A 23,454-nucleotide genomic window follows, 5' to 3' on the forward strand; every position below is an offset into this window, starting at 1 on the left:
TAATCTTTTGTTGTTGGGTTGCGTATTGTGGTGGCTAGGTCCATGCAAAGTATCATACTGTATCATATGTGGTTTGATCAGACAGGGCTGTGCAGTTTGGAATTGTTTACTATAAAACCACTGACTTGCTTTTTGGTTGTTTTTTTCTAAGGCCAGAAAACAACTATTTACACCTAATCTGTTCCTGGGCGAGAGGAATGGGAGAGTCAGTGTGTTCATTAGGAGATCCATAGCTGGAATTTAAAGTCTGCTATTTTTACTCCCCTGTGTTATTCTGAGGATGGAATATTTCACCAGCCTGGTCACATTTAAATCCGTACAGTGAAAAGAATCTCAGAGAAACCATCTTTCCCCACGCCGTCTGAGCTCACACACAAAGCAGCATTATTAGGGACTAGTGATGTCCCGAACAGTTCGCCGGGAACCGTTCGCCGGCGAACATAGCGTGTTCACGGTCGCGAACACGCACGATGTTCGGTCTGCCCCCTATTCGTCATCATTGAATAATCTTTGACCCTGTACCTCACAGTCAGCAGACACATTCCAGCCAATCAGCAGCAGGCCCTCCCTCCCAGACCCTCCCACCTCCATGACGAATAGGGGGCGGACCGAACATCGCGCGTCTTCGCGACCGTGAACACGCTATGTTTGCCGGCGAACGGTTCCTGGCGAACTGTCCGGGACATCACTATTAGGGACTATACCAGCAAAAGCCTGCGGCTTGTTTGCTGTCAGGGCACAAACACCCACGTTACATGGAGAATCGTCAGTAATTTCATGGGCATCCACCAGACTAATGCGAAGTAAAAAAAATATAATGTTTGCTCTTCAGGAGAGACTCCTTCAGAAGGCTGAAAGCAGTTAGTATAAAATACTATCTGAAAACACAGCGTCATCTAGCTACGGGTGACGACAGACTTTATAACCAAATCAACTCAATTTATACGCAAAAAAAGTCTGCGCCAAAAAACTCGCGAATTAAGATAACTGCAAAACCAGTCCAGTGTCGATGTAACACATAACCGTCATTATACACACAATGCAGCCACACAAAGTGAATTATTCAACGTTTTGACATTTGCCGGCTTTAAAGCAGGTTGTGCACTTAGTGAACTTTGAACCCGTGTTCCCAGGCCTCCTCAATAATCCTCTGCCGAGTTTTACTTCACCTTCTGCGGTAAACAAGCACAGTCTGTAAAATCATTAATTCCACTGGAGTCAGGAAAGTGATTAATTCCAGAGGAATATCCACAGGTCGAAATACGAGCAATGAACGCTTTGTTTAGAAAGCAGCAAAATGACTCGTTATAGCGATTTCCATTCCTTTTACAAATATAAACCAGACATTTATAGTATTACACTTCCTTTACAATATATAGAAAAATTATATTTACATTTACATACAATAAACATCTACTTTAACGTCACATGTTCAAATTCTCATGTAAAGAACGTGTGCACCCCATTAAACAATATTAATCAATGCTGGTGCTATAGAGCTGTTTTATGTATCGATTAATAGCAAGCAAAGCAAATAATGGCCTGCTAGTGACACAGCATCAAATATATACAGAGTAGCTCTCCCAAAACCAGAGAATCCACATTAAAGCTCGCTGAAGATGCACGCTGCTCTGAAGACAGGGAGGCACCGATTTCCCCGAATAGCTCGGAGTGTTGGGATAAAATGTCACATCTGAATACATCACTATTTATAATGAGTTCAGATCTCCACCAGGAATCCAGGATACTAAAAAAAAACGTACTGTACATCAGGTCCTGTCCGTCACAGGACAATCACTGCGCAGGTATAAACAGAGTGGCAAAAATAAGGCAAAATAATCAAATTCAGTGAAAGTTTTCTCCTAAAATGGTTCAGGAAATGTGTATGTTTAGGATCGGAGGGTGGGGTACAAAATGACAAGGCAGTTCAACCCTTTAACACAACTCTTACATGGCTGCGGGTTTTACATCAAAAGGTGTGCCAACCTGTGGCCAAATAACGCAGGGGTGTCATACGCTGAACCAGCAACTATAAAGAATTGGTAAGAGAAGTAAGAATTGTAGGCAAAAAAAGAATTGTAATGGAAAAATTAGTCACATTGAAAAAGGTTTTTAAATTCAGCTAAATTGCCCTAAAATTTCAGTTCCTGGTTTATACATTTTTTTTATTTTTTTTTAAATCCCTTATTCTGGCAGATGTAAGCACTGTAGCACTTTGGTAGTTTGTCCTGGGTAGAAGGTTTAGCGATTTGCAGATTAAATCAATTTGACATTTTTTTTACAAAGTGCAGCCTCCAGGGATAGAATAGAATTGTAGGCCTGAGAGAATGAGTACAATTTGGGGCAGACATGGTGCCCCGGGCTATATAATCACATTACATAACTTCTTGCAACTTTAGCTCTGCTTTAAGAATACTTAGCAGGCACACATTTTAACACACCTTTACACTCCAAAACAAAACCCCAAACACAGCGAGGTCTTATTCATCAAACCACAAAGGGAATTGGACATTTAAGGCCAAAATGGAAACACTGATGAGTTCAAGATTTTTTTACATCAACTGTTTTAGCAGAAAGCATGCCGAACCCTTCTCAGCTCTGTACAATTCACCCTTTATTGGATAAACCCCAGACTTTTTATTTTATCTTTTATCTACTTTGACAAATCTTTTCATATTTTTTTTTTTTTTTAGGCGTGTTCTGTTTTTTGCATAACTAAACAGAACTGATTTAAAATTAAAAAAGCAACAGTTGAGGTGAGGATGGCAGATTGGTGGTGAGGGGTGGCAGAGTAGTAGTGAGGGGTGGCAGAGTGGTGGTGAGGGATGGCAGAGTGGTGGTGAGGATGGCATATTGGTGGTGAGGGGTAGCAGAGTGGTGGCAAGGGGTAGCAGGTTGGTGGCAAGGGGTGGCAGATTGGTGGTGAGGGGTGGCAGAGTAGTAGTGAGGGGTGGCAGAGTGGTGGTGAGGGATGGCAGAGTGGTGGTGAGGATGGCATATTGGTGGTGAGGGGTAGCAGAGTGGTGGCAAGGGGTAGCAGGTTGGTGGCAAGGGGTGGCAGATTGGTGGTGAGGGGTGGCAGAGTGGTGGTGAGGGCTAGCAGAGTGGTGGCAAGGGATGGCAGGTTGGTGGCAAGGGGTGGCAGATTGGTTGTGAGGGGTGGCAGAGTGGTGGCGAGGGGTGGCAGAGAAGGGGACATTCCTATTGGGGATGGGGACAGTAATTGGGTGGAATGTGCTGTGTGATAAATTATTAGTTGAAGCATTATATGTAGGATAATCAGATAAACTGGAACAAGCTCAGTCTGGAGCCATTGATAATCTGGGAAGTATACGGTTTATCCCTCAATGACACACCTGTAGTCAGGTAAGTACATTTGATTCCTGCATCCACTGAGGTTATGTGAATGTGTCTCTGAATGCAGAGGTCAGTAACACTTGCTGCCCTGCTTGCACAAAGGTGAGTGACAATGACTGCACTGCATGCACAAATTAGATTTTTCATTAATGCATATGAGATAAGTGACCCTCGTGCCCTGTAATCAAAAGATCCTGTCTTTCCTGCATGCACAGAGGTGAGTGACCATGACACCTCTGAATATATAGGGGAGTAACACTGCACCTCTCCATCTGTACAGGTAAGTGACCCTGCCTCCCTTAGTGTATGTAGGTAAATGCTACTGCCCCTTGTATATAGGTGAGTGAGCCTGCCCTCAATTGATAGGAGAATGAACCTGCCTCAGCTAGGCTTGAGTGGAGGGCTCCTCCAGGTGGGTGTGTGAAGGGGTGCTTTGCCAGCACTGGAGTTCTACCAGGTGTGATATGGGGGCTCTGACAGATTTGGAGGGCTCTCCCAGGTGTGAGAGGGGGCTCTTTCGGGTGTGAGATGGGGGGGGGGGGTGCCAGATTTGGAGGGTTCTGCCAGGTGTGAGATGGAGGCTCTGCCGGCTATGGAGGGTTCTGCCAGGAGTGAGGGTTGTTGGGTCTCTAATGCCAGCACTGGGTGCAGTACTGATCCCCCCCCCCCCCCCCCCCCTCTCCTAGAGAAGGGGGCCAGTGTGCAGTATAAAGGGTTAAAGTATCCAAAGCCGGGGAGTCGGGGCCCTTGGAGTCCCTGGATCCCCCAGACACTCACCTGGAGCAGGACTAGCAGTGAGAGCAGACTCAGGGGGGCCCATAGGAGTCCCATGCTGTCAATGTCACTCAGTGAGCAGTGACTTTGGGCTGAGTTTGTGTCCCTTCCTCCGCTTCCAGTTCAGCTCTGAGCCTGACTGAGCCCTGAGTGTGGCCAGGAATGTGAGGGGAGGGAGAGGGAGGCAGGGAGAGAGAGAGAGGGAGTGAGGGAGGGTGGTGCTCAGTGCTCACTCAGACACTGCTTGTGTGTGTGCTCCCTCTGAAACCTCTAGAGTGTCAGCTCCTAGGGCACAGGCAGCCCCCCCAAACTTACAGCTGCTAGACTAGCCCCAACTTTACAGCTACCAGTCAGCCTTTAACCCCTTAAGGACACATGACATGTGTGACATGTCATGATTACCTTTTATTCCAGAAGTTTGGTCCTTAAGGGGTTAAACTTACAGCCCCCCTAACTGGTAGCTATCAAACTAGACAACCCCCAGATTTACAGCTACTAGACTGTCTCCCAACTTTAACCGACTAAACTAGACAGCCCCCCAAACTTGCAACTACTAAACTAGACAACCCCCAACTTTACAGCTATTCGACAGCTCAAACCACTTTACAACTACTAGACAGTCCCTCAAACTTTGAATTTTTATATTAGACAACCCCCCAATCTTGAAGCTACCAGACAGGCTCCCAGTATTACAACTTCTAAACCAAAACCTACAGCTGATAACAGCCCTCCAAACATGCAACAACTAAACTAGACAACCCCCAACTATACAACTACTAGACAGCCCCCGAAACATGCAACAACTAAACTAGACAACCCCCAACTATACAACTACTAGACAGCCCTCCAAACATGCAACAACTAAACTAGACAACCCCCAACTATACAACTACTAGACAGCCCCCCAAACATGCAACAACTAAACTAGACAACCCCCAACTACTAGACAGCCCCCCAAACATGCAACAACTAAACTAGACAACCCCCAACTATACAACTACTAGACAGCCCCCCAAACATGCAACAACTAAACTAGACAACCCCCAACTATACAACTACTAGACAGCCCTCCAAACATGCAACAACTAAACTAGACAACCCCCAACTATACAACTACTACACAGCCCCCTAAACATGCAACAACTAAACTTGACAACCCCCAACTATACAACTACTAGACAGCCCCCCCAAACATGCAACAACTAAACTAGACAACTCCAAACTTTACAACTACCAGACAGCACCTCCTAACTTTAACTTTATATCTACTAGACAGCCTCCCAAACTGGCAACCCATAAACCAAACTACACCGCAACTTTACAGCTACTAGACAACCCCAGACTTGCAGCTTCTAGACAGCTCCCCAACTATACAACTACTAGACAACCTCTTTATAGCTACTAGACAGCCCCCTAAACTGGCAACCCATAAACCAAACTACACTCCAAATCTGCAACAGGGCTGACCTCCATGTCTCTCACCCATGGATACTCTCCATGTCATACTTCTCCCCACATTCTCAAACTGCTCCACAGTGTCAGTCACACTCTCCAACTGCTCTACATTCTCAGCCTCACTCTCCAACTGCTCTACATTCTCAGTCTCACTCTCCAACTGCTCTACATTCTCAGTCACACTCTCCAACTGCTCTACATTCTCAGTCTCACTCTCCAACTGCTCTACATTCTCAGTCACACTCTCCAGCTGCTCTACATTCTCAGTCTCACTCTCCAACTGCTCTACATTCTCAGTCTCACTCTCCAACTGCTCTATATTCTCAGTCTCACTCTCCAACTGCTCTCCATTCTCAGTCCCACTCTCCAACTGCTCTACATTCTCAGTCACACTCTCCAACTGCTCTACATTCTCAGTGTCACTTTCCAACTGCTCTACATTCTCAGTGTCACTCTCCAACTGCTCTACATTCTCAGTCACACTCTCCAACTGCTCTACATTCTCAGTCTCACTCTCCAACTGCTCTACATTCTCAGTCTCACTCTCCAACTGCTCTACATTCTCAGTCTCACTCTCCAACTGCTCTACATTCTCAGTCTCACTCTCCAACTGCTCTACATTCTCAGTCACACTCTCCAACTGCTCTACATTCTCAGTCACACTCTCCAACTGCTCTACATTCTCAGTCACACTCTCCAACTGCTCTACATTCTCAGTCTCACTCTTCAACTGCTCTATGGCCATTCTCAGTCACATTCTCCGACTATTCTACGGTGTCCGTCAAGCAAACCCACTTCTACACCACCTCAATCTTACTCCTCCACCACTCATGTCATCCCCCACAGGTACACCACCCCAATCTCACTTCTCCACCATCCCATTCCTAGCCCCCCACTGCTACACCACTACAATCTCACTTCTCCACTGCTACACCACTACAATCTCACTTTACCACTGCTACACCACTACAACCTCCCTCCTCCACTGGTACATCACTACAATCTCACTCCTCCACTGCTACAGCACCCCAATCTTAGTCCCCCACTGCTACACCACCTCAATTTCACTCCTCCAGTGCTACCCTGCCTCAATCCCATTCCCCACAGCTACACCACCTCAATCTCACTAACCCACTTCTACACCACCTAAATCTCACAACACTCATGTCACCCCCCACAAGTACACCACCGTAATCTCACTCCTCTACCATTCCAATCCTAGTCCCCCCACTGCTACACCACTACAATCTCACTTCTCCACTGCTACACCATTCCAATCTCACTCCTACACCACCCCAATCTTACTTCCCACTGCTACACCACTACAATCTCACTCCTCCACTGCTTCACCACCCCAATCTTACTCTGCCACTACTACACCACTACAATCTCACTCCTCCACTGATATACTACTACAATCTTACTCCTCACTGCTACACCAGTACAATCTCATTCCTCCACAGGTACACCGCCCAATCTCACTCTTCCTCCACCCCAATCTTACTCCCCAACTGCTATACCACCTCAATCCCATTCCCCACTGCTACACCACCTCAATATTACTCCTCCACTGCTACACCACCCCAATCTTACTCCTCTACCACCCCAATCTTATTCCCTCACTGCTACACCACCCCACTCTCACTCCTCCACAGCTACCCCACCTCAATCCCATTCCCCACTGGAAGGCTTTTGCAAGTATCTACTACCCTTCCAATATAACTGCTTCAACTGAAAGCATATTCCAGGTATCTGCTAACATTTTTATATCACTATTAGTCTTTACTACCTCTGTTGGAAGGCTATTCCAGGTTTCTACTACTCTTTCTATATCACTGTTAGCCATTACTGCTCCCACTGGAAGGCTATTCCAGGTATCTACTACCCTTTCTATATCACGGTTACTGCTCCCACTGGAAGGCTATTCCGGGTATCTACTACCCTTTCTATATCACTGTTACTGCTCCCACTGGAAGGCTATTCCAGGTATCTACTACCTTTCCTATATCACTGATAGCCTTTACTGCTTCCACTGGAAGGCTATTCCAGGTATCTACTACCCTTTCTGTATCACTGTTACTGCTCCCACTGGAAGGCTATTCCAGGCATCTACTACCCTTTTTTATATCACTGTTACTGCTCCCACTGGGAGGCTATTCCAGGTATCTACTACCCTTTCTATATCACTGTTACTGCTCCCACTGGAAGGCTATTCCAGGTATCTACTACCCTTTCTATATCACTTTTACTGCTCCCACTGGAAGGCTATTCCAGGTATCTACTACCCTTTCTATATCACCGCTAGCCTTTACTGCTCCCACTGGAAGGCTATTCCAGGTATCTACTACCCTTTCTGTATCACTGTTACTGCTCCCACTGGAAGGCTATTCCAGGTATCTACTACCCTTTCTTTATCACTGTTACTGCTTCCACTGGGAGACTATTCCAGGTATCTACTACTCTTTCTATATCACCATTACTGCTTCCACTGGGAGGCTATTCCAGGTATCTACTACCCTTTCTATATCACTGTTACTGCTTCCACTGGAAGGCTATACCAGGTATCTACTACCCTTTCTATATCACTGTTACTGCTTCCACTGGAAGGTTATTCCAGGTATCTACTACCCTTTCTATATCACGGTTACTGCTCCCACTGGAAGGCTATTCCAGGTATCTACTACCCTTCCTATATCACTGTTACTGCTCCCACTCGAAGGATATTCCAGGTATCTACTACCCTTTCTATATCACCGTTAGCCTTTACTGCTCCCACTGGAAGGCTATTCCAGGTATCTACTACTCTTTCTGTATCACTGTTACTACTCCCAATGGAAGGCTATTCCAGGTATCTACTACTCTTTCTGTATCACTGTTACTACTCCCAATGGAAGGCTATTCCAGGTATCTACTACCCTTTCTATATCGCTGTTACTGCTTCCACTGGGAGGCTATTCCAGGTATCTACTATCCTTTCTATATCACTGTTACTGCTTCCACTGGGAGGCTATTCCAGGTATCTACCATCACATTGTAATGAAATATTTTCTCTCTTTTTACTTTTCATTCTACTTGGTTTGTAATAAGTTATTTCCTTCCTCTCTGTATACATTTTGAAGGACTCGTGTCCCATTTAATATCCATAGGAGGGATGTGCTTGTCATTACACTACATGATAATACTGAGCGCGACTGTAACATGCGCTATATTAGCCTTAGTAAAGGATTAAGAATTAACTTGGCCAGAGGACAATGTAAATCCAGTCCTGAAGTCTTCAATTTCTAACATGTCTTATTATTAATATGATTATGTGTCACCATGTTCTGCAGTGCAGTATTCTGGCATAAAGAACTCAAAACAAATTATCCTGGCATGGTGAGACTCAGAGACTGTTTGACATACCTTGATATTGGGGGCGTTGAGTGAGATTTCTACAATATACATTCACCTCCCTATACAAATGGCCATTGGAATGAAACTAAAGAGCCTCCATTTGTACATAGGGATTTGGGCCAGAGCGCAGGTAACGTTTTCTTTGTATTTACCTCCCTATACATTATCAGCTTCTGCGGATACCCAGTGAATTGTCAGGTCCCGTTAATGTATTCAATCCAATAGTGGCCTACCCCATACTCTTCCTGCCCACCTAATGCCTAATCCATGTCTTGCCCAGGTTGCTGCGGGCTCTGTTGTCCCATGTCCAGCCTGATCTAGGTTATATTAAGCCAGTCTCGTTTCAACAGCAACATGGGTTAATGCACAGCCTCCTGGCACTGCCAATCCTACTTTGCCAGCCTGATTGGCACCATCCAGGACCTCTGAAAGTACCAGACTTTAATTCTTGGTTATTCCTTACCTGTCTATGTCTTCCATGTGCACTAAACCCAAACACTGAGAGATGGGCTGACTGTGCAGACACTATCTTACTTCACCATAACCCCGAACAGCCAAGTGTGGCATGCCAAGTAAACCATGCCAGTTACCAGCTTCTAATCTAGCTGGATGGCAGTCATCTGGTCATATTGGGCTTTTTGTGCTGCCAATGTGGAACTCACCAGTTCATTCTGTGCTCCTGCTTCTGTCAATGCCATGCCATGCCTTCATGCCAGTCTCCATATTTTCTATATTTCGTGCACTTTTTGCAATTCTCAAAGACCCAATGACCATCAAAGTCCAAAAGTTCAAACTGCCCTTTCTGGATGAGCTTCACAGTACTGTATGTTACTGTGCCCTAATGATACCTTGTATCTTATCTGGTTCAATTAATGGCCTACATATTAGCAAGGACAAATATTTTGTGTCCAAATAGAATATTCCCCAAGATCGACAATGAGAGGGAGCATCTAGTTAGTTAGAGGGACACCATAAGTACAACCGTAGGTCAATGAAGTGGTTTTGTTCTATAGATCGAGTCCCTGCAGTCTCACCATTCTCACCAGTCTCCTAATTCTCTGCCATTTAGATGTTAAACCACTTTGTTTATACAGGACAAGTCACACCTCCCCTGCATGTGACCTACACAATCCCCTTACACATTTCCTGTATAGAGATTTAATGTTTAAACTTCCTTTATTGTACAGTCTGTTTAATTTAAAGTTTCTTCTCCTACTCTGTTAATAGACTTCTGGACTGTAACAGCTGTCTTTTCAGAGAAAAGGCCGTGTTTGCATTGCTGCCTAGTAACACCTCTAGTGGCAGTCACTCTGACGGCGCTGAAAAGGAAAGCATTGGATTGGCTGAGATCATAGATCTAAGCCATGGTGGCAGGGCCCACCACTGCGAGACTTGCACAGCGTGGGAGAAAGGGAGAGTATAATCACCTTTCCCATGTGATCCAAGGGGGGGCCGGTGTACTTAAATAGTTAAACACTATGTTTGCATTCCTGACACTATAGTGTTCCTTTAAAGTTCAATAACAGAGCAGGAGATAAAAGAAAACTTCAAAAGTTAACACACTCTTCTATCAGATCTGATTGGAAACAAAACCATTTTGTTTTCATACAGGCTGTGTCAGTCACAGCCAGGGGAGGTGTGCCTAGAGCTGCATAAACAGAAACAAAAGTGATTTAACTCCTAAATGGCAGTAAAACTGCAGGGCCTTGATCTATACACCAAATTGGCTTCATTAGGCTAAAGTTGTTATGGTGCTAAGAGCAGGGCCGGACTGGCCCACCGGGATACCGGGAAATTTCCCGGTGGGCCGTCGGCACCTGGGGCCGGGCAGACACCTGGGTCTGCTGGCGGCCTCTGGGGGTCTGGTACTGGTGGCCGCTGGGGGAGGTCTGCTGGCGGCCGCTGGGGGAGCAGGCTGTTCTGTCTCTGCTCTCCCGCCCCAGCGTGCCGCTTAATGAGACCGCGGCCAGAATATGACGTCATATTCTGGCGCCGGTCTCATGCAGCAGCGCGCGAGGGCGGGAGAGCAGAGACAGAACAGCCTGCTCCCCCAGCGCCCGCCAGCAGACCTCCCCCAGCGGCCGCCAGTACCAGACCCCCAGCGGCCGCCAGTACCAGACCCCCAGCGGCCGCCAGTACCAGACCCCCAGCGGCCGCCAGTACCAGACCCCCAGCGGCCGCCAGTACCAGACCCCCAGCGGCCGCCAGCAGACCTTCCCAGCGGCCGCCAGCAGACCTCCCCCAGCGGCCGCCAGACTCCAGCACAAGTTCCCCAGCGGCCACCAGCACAGACAGCCGTCTGCACTGCACGACCCCCTGGCAGGTAGTAGTAATGTGTGTTATGGTGTGTCTGTCTGTATGGTGTGTGTGTGTGTCTGTCTGTATGGTCTGTCTGTATGGTGTGTGTGTGTCTGTCATGGTGTGTGTGTCTGTCTGTGTCATGGTGTGTCTGTCTGTCTGTATGGTGTGTGTGTGTCTGTCTGTGTCATGGTGTCTGTCTGTATGGTGTGTGTGTGTGTCTGTATGGTGTGTGTGTCTGTCTGTATGGTGTGTGTGTGTGTCTGTATGGTGTGTGTGTGTGTCTGTCATGGTGTGTGTGTCTGTCTGTGTCATGGTGTCTGTCTGTATGGTGTGTGTGTGTGTGTCTGTCTGTCATGGTGTGTGTGTCTGTCCGTCATGGTGTGTGTAGCGGAGAGCCGATCTTGCACAGCTATTCTCCACTAGAGATTCCAGTGAGGCTCAGGAACAAGGTGATGTTAAGTCCATAGGCAAGGTTTCCAGCAGGTAAAGTAATACAGCAGTATCCCCATCGCAATCCCAATAACTGGACGACACACAGTTTCAGGAGTAGACTGACAAGCTTTATTCCACAGTTCCTTATAAAGCCCTCTCCCATGCAAGGGAGGAGGTTCTAACACTTAAGACATTATCCAATCTCTAAGTAGTAACCTCCCACAGATCTCCTCCCCTCCTCTAGCATCATAATCCCCTTATTGTGTACACAGTTTTCCCCGAGTTTTGGATGTACCCTAAATACTTGGGGTACATCCACAAATCCAACATCCCCAGATAGCTCTATTCTGGGGGACCAACATACTTAAAAATTAGCCCATTCGGATGAATGGTTCGTGAGATATGGGGTTCCAAAGATTTGACCGACCGCATGGGTAAAGTATCCGAAAACAGTTCCATGCATTTTGGCCCTGCGGTCGGTCACAAACAAGGGAATGAAAACAGGCGAATTGCCTGTGTTATAGAGCCTGGAGAGGGTTTGAATGAATTCCCTTGTTTATGGGGCTCTTTCTACCGAACGGCGGGTCATTCGGTAGTTTCCATACGAATTTCTGGAAGTATGGAGGTCTCAGCGGTGTTTGCCTAGTCAAGTGTCCGATTTTAGTTCCAGACACTCGACGGCAAAACACCGCTGTTCGGTAGTTTAAGATGGCCGCCGCCACGTGTTTGTTTCCCGAATGGCGGCCACCCAGAGGACAAAGACCACACTGCACTGATTGCCAATTACCTGTTTGCAACATTGTTGCAAACGGTAATTGGAGGCACACTCATTCCTGGGTGGTCTGGTTGTTCGGTAGTTTCATTCCCTTGTTTTATTTGAATGATTCTACCGAACAACTAGAGGAATACAATTCTTTACATACATTTAACTGTCATTATACCCGGATACCATGCTTTCTATACATGTACATACACATTAAACCAGCCATATGACCAAATACACTTATTCTCATACATGTCGTGGGACAGCCCGGTACCAATCCGCTACAGTGTGTGTGTCTGTCCGTCATGGTGTGTGTCTGTCTGTCCGTCATGGTGAGTGTCTGTCTGTCCGTCATGGTGAGTGTGTCTGTCTGTCCGTCATGGTGGGTGTCTGTCTGTCTGTCCGTCATGGGGTGTCTGTTTGTCCGTCATGGGGTGTGTGTCTGTCTGTCCGTCATGGGGTGTGTGTCTGTCAGTCCGACATGGGGTGTGTGTCTGTCTGTCCATCATGGTGTGTGTATCATGGTATATGTGTGTGTGTCATGGTGTGTGTGTGTGTGTGCGTCTGTCTGTGTCATGGTGAGTGTGCGTCTGTCTGTGTCATGGTGTGTGTGTCTGTCTGTGTCATGGTGTGTGTGTGGGTCAGTCTGTGTCATGGCCTGTGATGGTGTGTGTGTCATGGTATATGTGTGTTTCTGTGTCTGTCATGGTGTATATGTGTGTTTAAAAATAGTGTTTTTGCTCACCTTTTTTTTCCCCACGCAGCGTGCTGGTCTCCCCTCGCCTGGCCCTGCCTCTATGGCTAAGATCATCAAGCTTGATGATCTCAGCCAATCCAATGCTTTGCCATAGGATTGGCTGCAAAACGCTACACCAATCAGCATCTCCTCATAGAGATGCATTGAATCAATGTATCTCTATGGGGAACGTTCAGCGCCTCCAGAGTGTGGAGGCCCTGAATGTAGGTGCACTGACACAGGAAGCACCTCCAGTGACCGTCTGAGTGACTGTCACTAGCGGTGTCACTTTGAAGCAATGTAAACACTGCCTTTTCTCGGAAAAGTTAGTGTTTACGTTGAAAAGCCTGTAGAGACATGCTATAGATACCAGTACCACGACATTAAGCTGTGTGTGTGTGTGTGTGCACGTCTGCTAGTGAGTGAGCGAGCTTGCTTGCATGTGTGTGCCTGCTAGTGAGTAAGCTTGTGTTTTTATGTCAGTGAGCTGATGTATATCAGTGAGATTGTTTGTCTATGAGGCTGTGTATCAATGAGCTTGTGTGTGTCATTGAGATGTCAGTGTCTGCATGTGAGTATGCTTACTGTATAATTAAACATTTTACTCTGAAAGGACCAATATTTTATATTAGAAAAAGCAATATATATATAAATATATATATATATATATATATATATATTACTCAATCATCTGTCATCTGGGGTGGTAAGACATAGCCTTACATATTACATGCGACAATATATTGCGCAGTGACTTATGGGGCTGGCATAACATTTTTTTCCAGGGCTGCTTTGTATCCCCAGTCCGGCCCTGGCTAAGAGTAGCCATTTAACACACTAACTATTGTTGGATAACTAACACAACTGTGTTTAATGTAGGGCTCTTCAAGAAAAATAATAGTTTTCTAAATAAAATCCATTCTCCCTCATCTAGATTATTCTTTCGATTTTATAATCTTATTCTTTTTGCAATCCATCATTTCTAAATATAAAGATGCTTTGAATAATATGCTATATCTGTGGTATTCCTGGGAAACATTATGGATTACGGATTGCTTGGGGTTCGTGGCCTCTGTATTGGTCCAGATATCAGATTTCAATGCAGTAAATGTAAAGAACACGGCTTACAGAGACGGACGGAGTTAGGTACAGTGAGCAGCCTTTCAGAGGAGGTGGTAAAAGCTCACACTCTAACAACAATCAAGCTTGATTGCGATGAGCTTGAGGCCACAAGGCGTAAAAAAAAGTGAAATAAGTGGACAGGAAATGTGGCCATCATTTTTCCTTATTTGCCACACATTGTTATATATCTACTCTATGTACCCAATGTACAGCGCTACGGAATGTGATGGCGCTATATAAATAATAAAATAATAATTATTAATAATACGTATCGATGCTTAATTCTGCTTAGTTGCTAACTAGACAGGTGCCTTTGCCTGTGGAGAGAGGATACAGAGGTATGGGGCGATTCAATCTGCGGTTGGCAGGAGGTCTATATTAAGTGGTGGACGGGAGTCCGCTCAGTTAAAGGCTGGATTCTAAGTTAGAACAGACATCACAGTAAGGTTCAAATTCCCGTCCGTCTATTAATGTCCTCTCAGTGTCCAGTTCAAGTCCTTTGGCAGCCAAAACGTCACCGTTGCCACGCGGCTATTATCGGCCTGCTGTAGGCCGCTGTAGAAAGCAGATGGCGTAAACGAGTTGTAAAATGGCTCATTACGTCGCCTTTAATCTTTTGTCTGCCATGTATTTTTAGAGTAAACTGAAACCCTCTAGTAACACTATACAAATCTAGAGGCTTAAAACAGGACATTCAAATACTGTGATCAATGGGTTAATTGTTGTCAAATTGCCTCTTATCTGGTGTCCTTTCCAGCCCAGAGATATGGTTTTTGGGTTGTTTTTGTTCCCCTCAGAGGAAGAACAAACAGCGGAATAATCCTTTCCTTTTTGTAGATTAACTTCTCTTCCATTTTCTGCCGACTGAGGAGAGAGACGGCCTGCTGATTTGGCCACAAAATTAAATTATAGCCTGGCCATTCTCAGCTACACCCTGCCCTGTCTCAATTCTCCAACTCAGCTGTATTTACGAAAATGACAATTTCAGTTTATCTCAATTAACTGTTAACTGAATAGTCTCCTGGGAATAATCTCAAGGGTAGAAATGTCTGCATAATTCCCCTGCCTGCGCGTTGAATAATGTCACCATACAAAGTATATAAACAGAATGAGACTTTGGCGGCTGAGTCAAGAGCTGCCATCTCTGCGTGGCTGATGAGATGTTTGTTTGTGTAATTATAATCCCTCCACTTAATTTCATTAATTCAAATGTGTTAACATTCCTCCACTTCATGTTATCTCGCTTATCCAAATGTATCATTAATCCACTTAATTAGTGTCTCATTGGTTTAAATGTATCAATCTTCCACTTCATGTTAGCTCACTCATCCAAATGTATCATTCCTCCACTTCATAATATCTCACTAATTCCAATGTATCATTCCTCCACTTCACGGTATCTCATTAGTTCAAATGTATCATTCCTCCACTTCACAATAAGTCACTAATTCAAATGTATCATTCCTCCACTTCATAATATCTTACTAATTCCAATGTATCATTCCTCCACTTCATAGTATCTCACTAATTCCAATGTATCATTCCTCCACTTCATAGTATCTCACTAATTCCAATGTATCATTCCTCCACTTCACGTTATCTCATTAGTTCAAATGTATCATTCCTCCACTTCACGTTATCTCATTAGTTCAAATGTATCATTCCTCCACTTCACAATAAGTCACTAATTCAAATGCATCATTCCTCCACTTCATAATATCTCACTAATTCCAATGTATCATTCCTCCACTTCACGGTATCTCATTAGTTCAAATGTATCATTCCTCCACTTCACAATAAGTCACTAATTCAAATGTATCATTAATCCACTTCATTAGTGTCTCATTGGTTCAAATGTATCAATCTTCCACTTCATGTTAGCTCACTCATCCAAATGTATCATTCCTCCACTTCATAATATCTCACTAATTCCAATGTATCATTCCTCCACTTCACGGTATCTCATTAGTTCAAATGTATCATTCCTCCACTTCACAATAAGTCACTAATTCAAATGTATCATTCCTCCACTTCATAATATCTTACTAATTCCAATGTATCATTCCTCCACTTCATAGTATCTCACTAATTCCAATGTATCATTCCTCCACTTCACGTTATCTCATTAGTTCAAATGTATCATTCCTCCACTTCACGTTATCTCATTAGTTCAAATGTATCATTCCTCCACTTCACAATAAGTCACTAATTCAAATGCATCATTCCTCCACTTCATAATATCTCACTCATTCCATTGTATCATTCCTCCACTTCATAATATCTCACTCATTCCATTGTATCATTCCTCCACTTCATAATATCTCACTCATTCCATTGTATCATTCCTCCACTTCATAATATCTCACTCATTCCATAGTATTATTCCTCAACTTCACAGTATCTCCTCGTTCAAATGTATCATTCCTCCACTTTACAGTATCCCACTCATTAGAATTTTCACACCATCTCACTCACTTTCATATTTGTTCTCATTCATTCACTTCGTCTTTATCTCATTCATATCAACTTTCCATCCATTTTACCAAAACCAATCACAGTTATTGTCATTCCTCCACTCCATTCATGTTTATTATCCTCCCACTTCACCAAAAGTTTGTTCATTCATTCATATCGTTATCATCCCCCACTTTCCTCCACATGATGAATAGGAATGATTATTTTCAGGGTTAGGAAATGACCAAGGGATGGCATTTATTTTTATTTCCAGTATTAAAGCTTGACATTTGCAAATCCCTTATAAAAATAAAATAATGAATGCGTTCAGTTCCTCCCTATGTTGCTCCGGTTTATTGTGAACTTGCAGGATTCCATAAAGTGTCAGTTTATTCTGAATATGAATTCCAAGTATTGAACCCAGGGAGATGTGTAGCTCACTCAGTGCTGCCCTCTAGAGCTCGTAATAGAGTAGACGCAGTAATGGTGAATATAACACTGCATGCCCTCCCTTCTCTTGTCTCTTGTCTAGGACCTTCTAATAATTACAGAAAGGGCGAAGAATGAGAGGAATTTCTGTGCACAGACTGTCACTTGTAATCAGATTATGGAGTGGGTGACATCACGGCGGAATGTTATCATTTCTAGTTTTTAACTCTTTTGTGGCTCTGAGTCCCACATGTATCTTTATTTATCCGTACAGGTGACAGACCTCATATAACCTCACACAGCTCGAGGCGTTTCCTTATAAAGCGTGCTTTGATTGTAAAACGATCCCGTTGCAGGCCGAGACTCTCACCTGGTATTTACTAAATTGGGATGTGCTGGGAATTCACAGTTAATTTCACATTTCAGGGTAAAATAGTTAAATTGAAAACAGCTGATTTGCAGTTTATTTTCTAATTAAGGCTATTGTCACAATTTGAAATTCACATTAAATTCTCACTTTAGTAATTAACTTAGACCTTCATTCTGTCTCTTAAGTGGGACGTTCTAAACTTCCCTCAGCATGTTTATATTTATTATTTAACCAGATAACGCACTAGCCCCAATTGTAACAAATAATGAATAAGGAATCTGATGGGCCTTGCATTCGGGGGTACCTTGGCCTCGCCCATAGCTATGAATGTAAATAACAGTTGTCTAGATTGTAAGCTCATTTGACTAGAGCCTCAATTAACCCCTTGATTTAAGATTGAATTAAGGATGTGATGATAAGCAGTGAAAGGATGTGACAAACTAATAGGAGTTAACCCCAGGCAAATCTTATTGGGCCAAATAAACTATTTTATTATTTATGCTCATTTGCAATGTGTGCCAGGCTGTGCCAGCACTAAACTGGACTGTGATGTTGATTGCTAAATTGTTAATACACATATAAAACAAAACAGAGCAATAAAAAAAGGGTCATGAAATTATAGGTAATGTTCCGTGTTTTATTCCGTGTTATTTTCAAATATATGGTGGTTCCATTAAAATCATAGACTTATGACGTTGACATATTCCAAAATCACACAAAACTGTGATTTTTTAAAAAATGTTTTAACAAAATCTTTCACCCCTCATTTAAAATGTATATTCATACTAAATAATTAATATGTGTCTGCACTTACGAATCCGTACATAACATGTATAGGAAATTGTAGTTGTAGAAGCAAAAATACTTAAAGGGGAACCGTCTCTTCCCGTAATGTCTACTCATCTCTATATGTAACAGATATGTATTTTGTGAGGTGAGAACATTTAAATTGAATATGGAAATCCACAGCATTTTATCCTGCAACTGTGCGCCTCCATCTTAGCTCCCTGTCAGCCATTGTTATACGCTCTGTCCTGTAACTGGGCGTCTCCATCTTAGCTCCCTTTCAGCCATTGTTATACGCTCTGTCCTGTAACTGGGCGCCTCTATCTTAGCTCCCTGTCAGCCATTGTTATACGCGCTGTCCTGTAACTGGGCGCCTCCATCTTAGCTTCCTGTCAGCCATTGTTATATGCTCTGTCCTGTAACTGGGCGCCTCTATCTTAGCTCCCTGTCAGCCATTGTTATAAGCTCTGTCCTGTAACTGGGCGTCTCCATCTTAGCTCCCTGTCAGCCATTGTTATATGCTCTGTCCTGTAACTGGGTGCCTCCATCTTAGCTCCCTGTCAGCCATTGTTATACGCTCTGTCCTGTAACTGGGCGTCTCCATCTTAGCTCCCTGTCAGCCATTGTTATACGCTCTGTCCTGTAACTGGGCGCCTCTATCTTAGCTCCCTGTCAGCCATTGTTATACGCGCTGTCCTGTAACTGGGCGCCTCCATCTTAGCTTCCTGTCAGCCATTGTTATACGCTCTGTCCTGTAACTGGGCGCCTCCATCTTAGCTCCCTGTCAGCCATTGTTATAAGCTCTGTCCTGTAACTGGGTGTCTCCATCTTAGCTCCCTGTCAGCCATTGTTATACGCTCTGTCCTGTAACTGGGCGTCTCCATCTTAGCTCCCTGTCAGCCATTGTTATACGCTCTGTCCTGTAACTGGGCGTCTCCATCTTAGCTCCCTGTCAGCCATTGTTATACGCTCTGTCCTGTAACTGGGCGTCTCCATCTTAGCTCCCTGTCAGCCATTGTTATACGCTCTGTCCTGTAACTGGGCGTCTCCATCTTAGCTCCCTTTCAGCCATTGTTATACGCTCTGTCCTGTAACTGGGCGCCTCTATCTTAGCTCCCTGTCAGCCATTGTTATACGCTCTGTCCTGTAACTGGGCGCCTCCATCTTAGCTCCCTGTCAGCCATTGTTATACGCTCTGTCCTGTAACTGGGCGCCTCCATCTTAGCTCCCTGTCAGCCATTGTTATACGCGCTGTCCTGTAACTGGGCACCTCCATCTTAGCTCCCTGTCAGCCATTGTTATACGCTCTGTCCTGTAACTGGGCGCCTCCATCTTAGCTCCCTGTCAGCCATTGTTATACGCTCTGTCCTGTAACTGGGCACCTCCATCTTAGCTCCCTGTCAGCCATTGTTATACGCTCTGTCCTGTAACTGGGCGCCTCCATCTTAGCTCCCTGTCAGCCATTGTTATACGCTCTGTCCTGTAACTGGGCGTCTCCATCTTAGCTTCCTGTCAGCCATTGTTATACGCTCTGTCCTGTAACTGGGCGTCTCCATCTTAGCTCCCTGTCAGCCATTGTTATACGCTCTGTCCTGTAACTGGGCGTCTCCATCTTAGCTCCCTGTCAGCCATTGTTATACGCTCTGTCCTGTAACTGGGCGCCTCCATCTTAGCTCCCTGTCAGCCATTGTTATACGCTCTGTCCTGTAACTGGGTGTCTCCATCTTAGCTCCCTGTCAGCCATTGTTATACGCTCTGTCCTGTAACTGGGCGTCTCCATCTTAGCTCCCTGTCAGCCATTGTCATACGCTCTGTCCTGTAACTGGGCGTCTCCATCTTAGCTCCCTGTCAGCCATTGTTATACGCTCTGTCCTGTAACTGGGCGTCTCCATCTTAGCTCCCTTTCAGCCATTGTTATACGCTCTGTCCTGTAACTGGGCGCCTCTATCTTAGCTCCCTGTCAGCCATTGTTATACGCGCTGTCCTGTAACTGGGCGCCTCCATCTTAGCTTCCTGTCAGCCATTGTTATATGCTCTGTCCTGTAACTGGGCGCCTCTATCTTAGCTCCCTGTCAGCCATTGTTATAAGCTCTGTCCTGTAACTGGGCGTCTCCATCTTAGCTCCCTGTCAGCCATTGTTATACGCTCTGTCCTGTAACTGGGTGCCTCCATCTTAGCTCCCTGTCAGCCATTGTTATACGCTCTGTCCTGTAACTGGGCGTCTCCATCTTAGCTCCCTGTCAGCCATTGTTATACGCTCTGTCCTGTAACTGGGCGCCTCTATCTTAGCTCCCTGTCAGCCATTGTTATACGCGCTGTCCTGTAACTGGGCGCCTCCATCTTAGCTTCCTGTCAGCCATTGTTATACGCTCTGTCCTGTAACTGGGCGCCTCTATCTTAGCTCCCTGTCAGCCATTGTTATAAGCTCTGTCCTGTAACTGGGTGTCTCCATCTTAGCTCCCTGTCAGCCATTGTTATACGCTCTGTCCTGTAACTGGGCGTCTCCATCTTAGCTCCCTGTCAGCCATTGTTATACGCTCTGTCCTGTAACTGGGCGTCTCCATCTTAGCTCCCTGTCAGCCATTGTTATACGCTCTGTCCTGTAACTGGGCGTCTCCATCTTAGCTCCCTGTCAGCCATTGTTATACGCTCTGTCCTGTAACTGGGCGTCTCCATCTTAGCTCCCTTTCAGCCATTGTTATACGCTCTGTCCTGTAACTGGGCGCCTCTATCTTAGCTCCCTGTCAGCCATTGTTATACGCTCTGTCCTGTAACTGGGCGCCTCCATCTTAGCTCCCTGTCAGCCATTGTTATACGCTCTGTCCTGTAACTGGGCGCCTCCATCTTAGCTCCCTGTCAGCCATTGTTATACGCGCTGTCCTGTAACTGGGCACCTCCATCTTAGCTCCCTGTCAGCCATTGTTATACGCTCTGTCCTGTAACTGGGCGCCTCCATCTTAGCTCCCTGTCAGCCATTGTTATACGCTCTGTCCTGTAACTGGGCACCTCCATCTTAGCTCCCTGTCAGCCATTGTTATACGCTCTGTCCTGTAACTGGGCGCCTCCATCTTAGCTCCCTGTCAGCCATTGTTATACGCTCTGTCCTGTAACTGGGCGTCTCCATCTTAGCTTCCTGTCAGCCATTGTTATACGCTCTGTCCTGTAACTGGGCGTCTCCATCTTAGCTCCCTGTCAGCCATTGTTATACGCTCTGTCCTGTAACTGGGCGTCTCCATCTTAGCTCCCTGTCAGCCATTGTTATACGCTCTGTCCTGTAACTGGGCGCCTCCATCTTAGCTCCCTGTCAGCCATTGTTATACGCTCTGTCCTGTAACTGGGTGTCTCCATCTTAGCTCCCTGTCAGCCATTGTTATACGCTCTGTCCTGTAACTGGGCGTCTCCATCTTAGCTCCCTGTCAGCCATTGTTATAAGCTCTGTCCTGTAACTGGGTGTCTCCATCTTAGCTCCCTGTCAGCCATTGTTATACGCTCTGTCCTGTAACTGGGCGTCTCCATCTTAGCTCCCTGTCAGCCATTGTTATACGCTCTGTCCTGTAACTGGGCGTCTCCATCTTAGCTCCCTGTCAGCCATTGTTATACGCTCTGTCCTGTAACTGGGCGTCTCCATCTTAGCTCCCTGTCAGCCATTGTTATACGCTCTGTCCTGTAACTGGGCGTCTCCATCTTAGCTCCCTTTCAGCCATTGTTATACGCTCTGTCCTGTAACTGGGCGCCTCTATCTTAGCTCCCTGTCAGCCATTGTTATACGCTCTGTCCTGTAACTGGGCGCCTCCATCTTAGCTCCCTGTCAGCCATTGTTATACGCTCTGTCCTGTAACTGGGCGCCTCCATCTTAGCTCCCTGTCAGCCATTGTTATACGCGCTGTCCTGTAACTGGGCACCTCCATCTTAGCTCCCTGTCAGCCATTGTTATACGCTCTGTCCTGTAACTGGGCGCCTCCATCTTAGCTCCCTGTCAGCCATTGTTATACGCTCTGTCCTGTAACTGGGCACCTCCATCTTAGCTCCCTGTCAGCCATTGTTATACGCTCTGTCCTGTAACTGGGCGCCTCCATCTTAGCTCCCTGTCAGCCATTGTTATACGCTCTGTCCTGTAACTGGGCGTCTCCATCTTAGCTTCCTGTCAGCCATTGTTATACGCTCTGTCCTGTAACTGGGCGTCTCCATCTTAGCTCCCTGTCAGCCATTGTTATACGCTCTGTCCTGTAACTGGGCGTCTCCATCTTAGCTCCCTGTCAGCCATTGTTATACGCTCTGTCCTGTAACTGGGCGCCTCCATCTTAGCTCCCTGTCAGCCATTGTTATACGCTCTGTCCTGTAACTGGGTGTCTCCATCTTAGCTCCCTGTCAGCCATTGTTATACGCTCTGTCCTGTAACTGGGCGTCTCCATCTTAGCTCCCTGTCAGCCATTGTCATACGCTCTGTCCTGTAACTGGGCGTCTCCATCTTAGCTCCCTGTCAGCCATTGTTATACGCTCTGTCCTGTAACTGGGCACCTCCCTCTTAGCTCCCTGTCAGCCATTGTTATACGCTCTGTCCTGTAACTGGGCATCTCCATCTTAGCTCCCCGTCAGCCATTGTTATACGCTCTGTCCTGTAACTGGGCGCCTCCATCTTAGCTCCCTGTCAGCCATTGTTATACGCGCTGTCTTGTAACTGGGTGTCTCCATCTTAGCTCCCCGTCAGCCATTGTTATACGCTCTGTCCTGTAACTGGGCGCCTCCATCTTAGCTCCCTGTCAGCCATTGTTATACGCTCTGTCCTGTAACTGGGCGCCTCCACCTTAGCTCCCTGTCAGCCATTGTTATACGCGCTGTCCTGTAACTGGGTGTCTCCATCTTAGCTCCCCGTCAGCCATTGTTATACGCTCTGTCCTGTAACTGGGCGCCTCCATCTTAGCTCCCTGTCAGCCATTGTTATACGCTCTGTCCTGTAACTGGGTGTCTCCATCTTAGCTCCCTGTCAGCCATTGTTATACGCTCTGTCCTGTAACTGGGCATCTCCATCTTAGCTCCCTGTCAGCCATTGTTATACGCTCTGTCCTGTAACTGGGCGCCTCC

The 23,454-nt window shown here is 45.7% G+C and overlaps 1 protein-coding gene across 13 annotated transcripts in view; it reads right to left on the reverse strand.

Annotated features, from left to right (window-relative positions):
* Positions 1 to 4,281, reverse strand: part of HSPG2 (heparan sulfate proteoglycan 2) — a 175,991-nt gene extending 171,710 nt beyond the window's left edge. For all 13 annotated transcript variants that reach the window (XM_063436821.1, XM_063436827.1, XM_063436828.1 and 10 more), the window contains exon 1: positions 4,135 to 4,281. In XM_063436821.1, the coding sequence (XP_063292891.1) occupies positions 4,135 to 4,188 (54 nt within the window). In that variant the 5' untranslated portion in view covers positions 4,189 to 4,281. The remainder of the gene's footprint in view (positions 1 to 4,134) is intronic.
* Positions 4,282 to 23,454: the final 19,173 nt, after the last annotated feature.

Source organism: Pelobates fuscus, chromosome 11 (genome assembly GCF_036172605.1).
Source record: "Pelobates fuscus isolate aPelFus1 chromosome 11, aPelFus1.pri, whole genome shotgun sequence".
In the NCBI taxonomy this organism is placed as follows: Eukaryota; Metazoa; Chordata; class Amphibia; order Anura; family Pelobatidae; genus Pelobates; species Pelobates fuscus.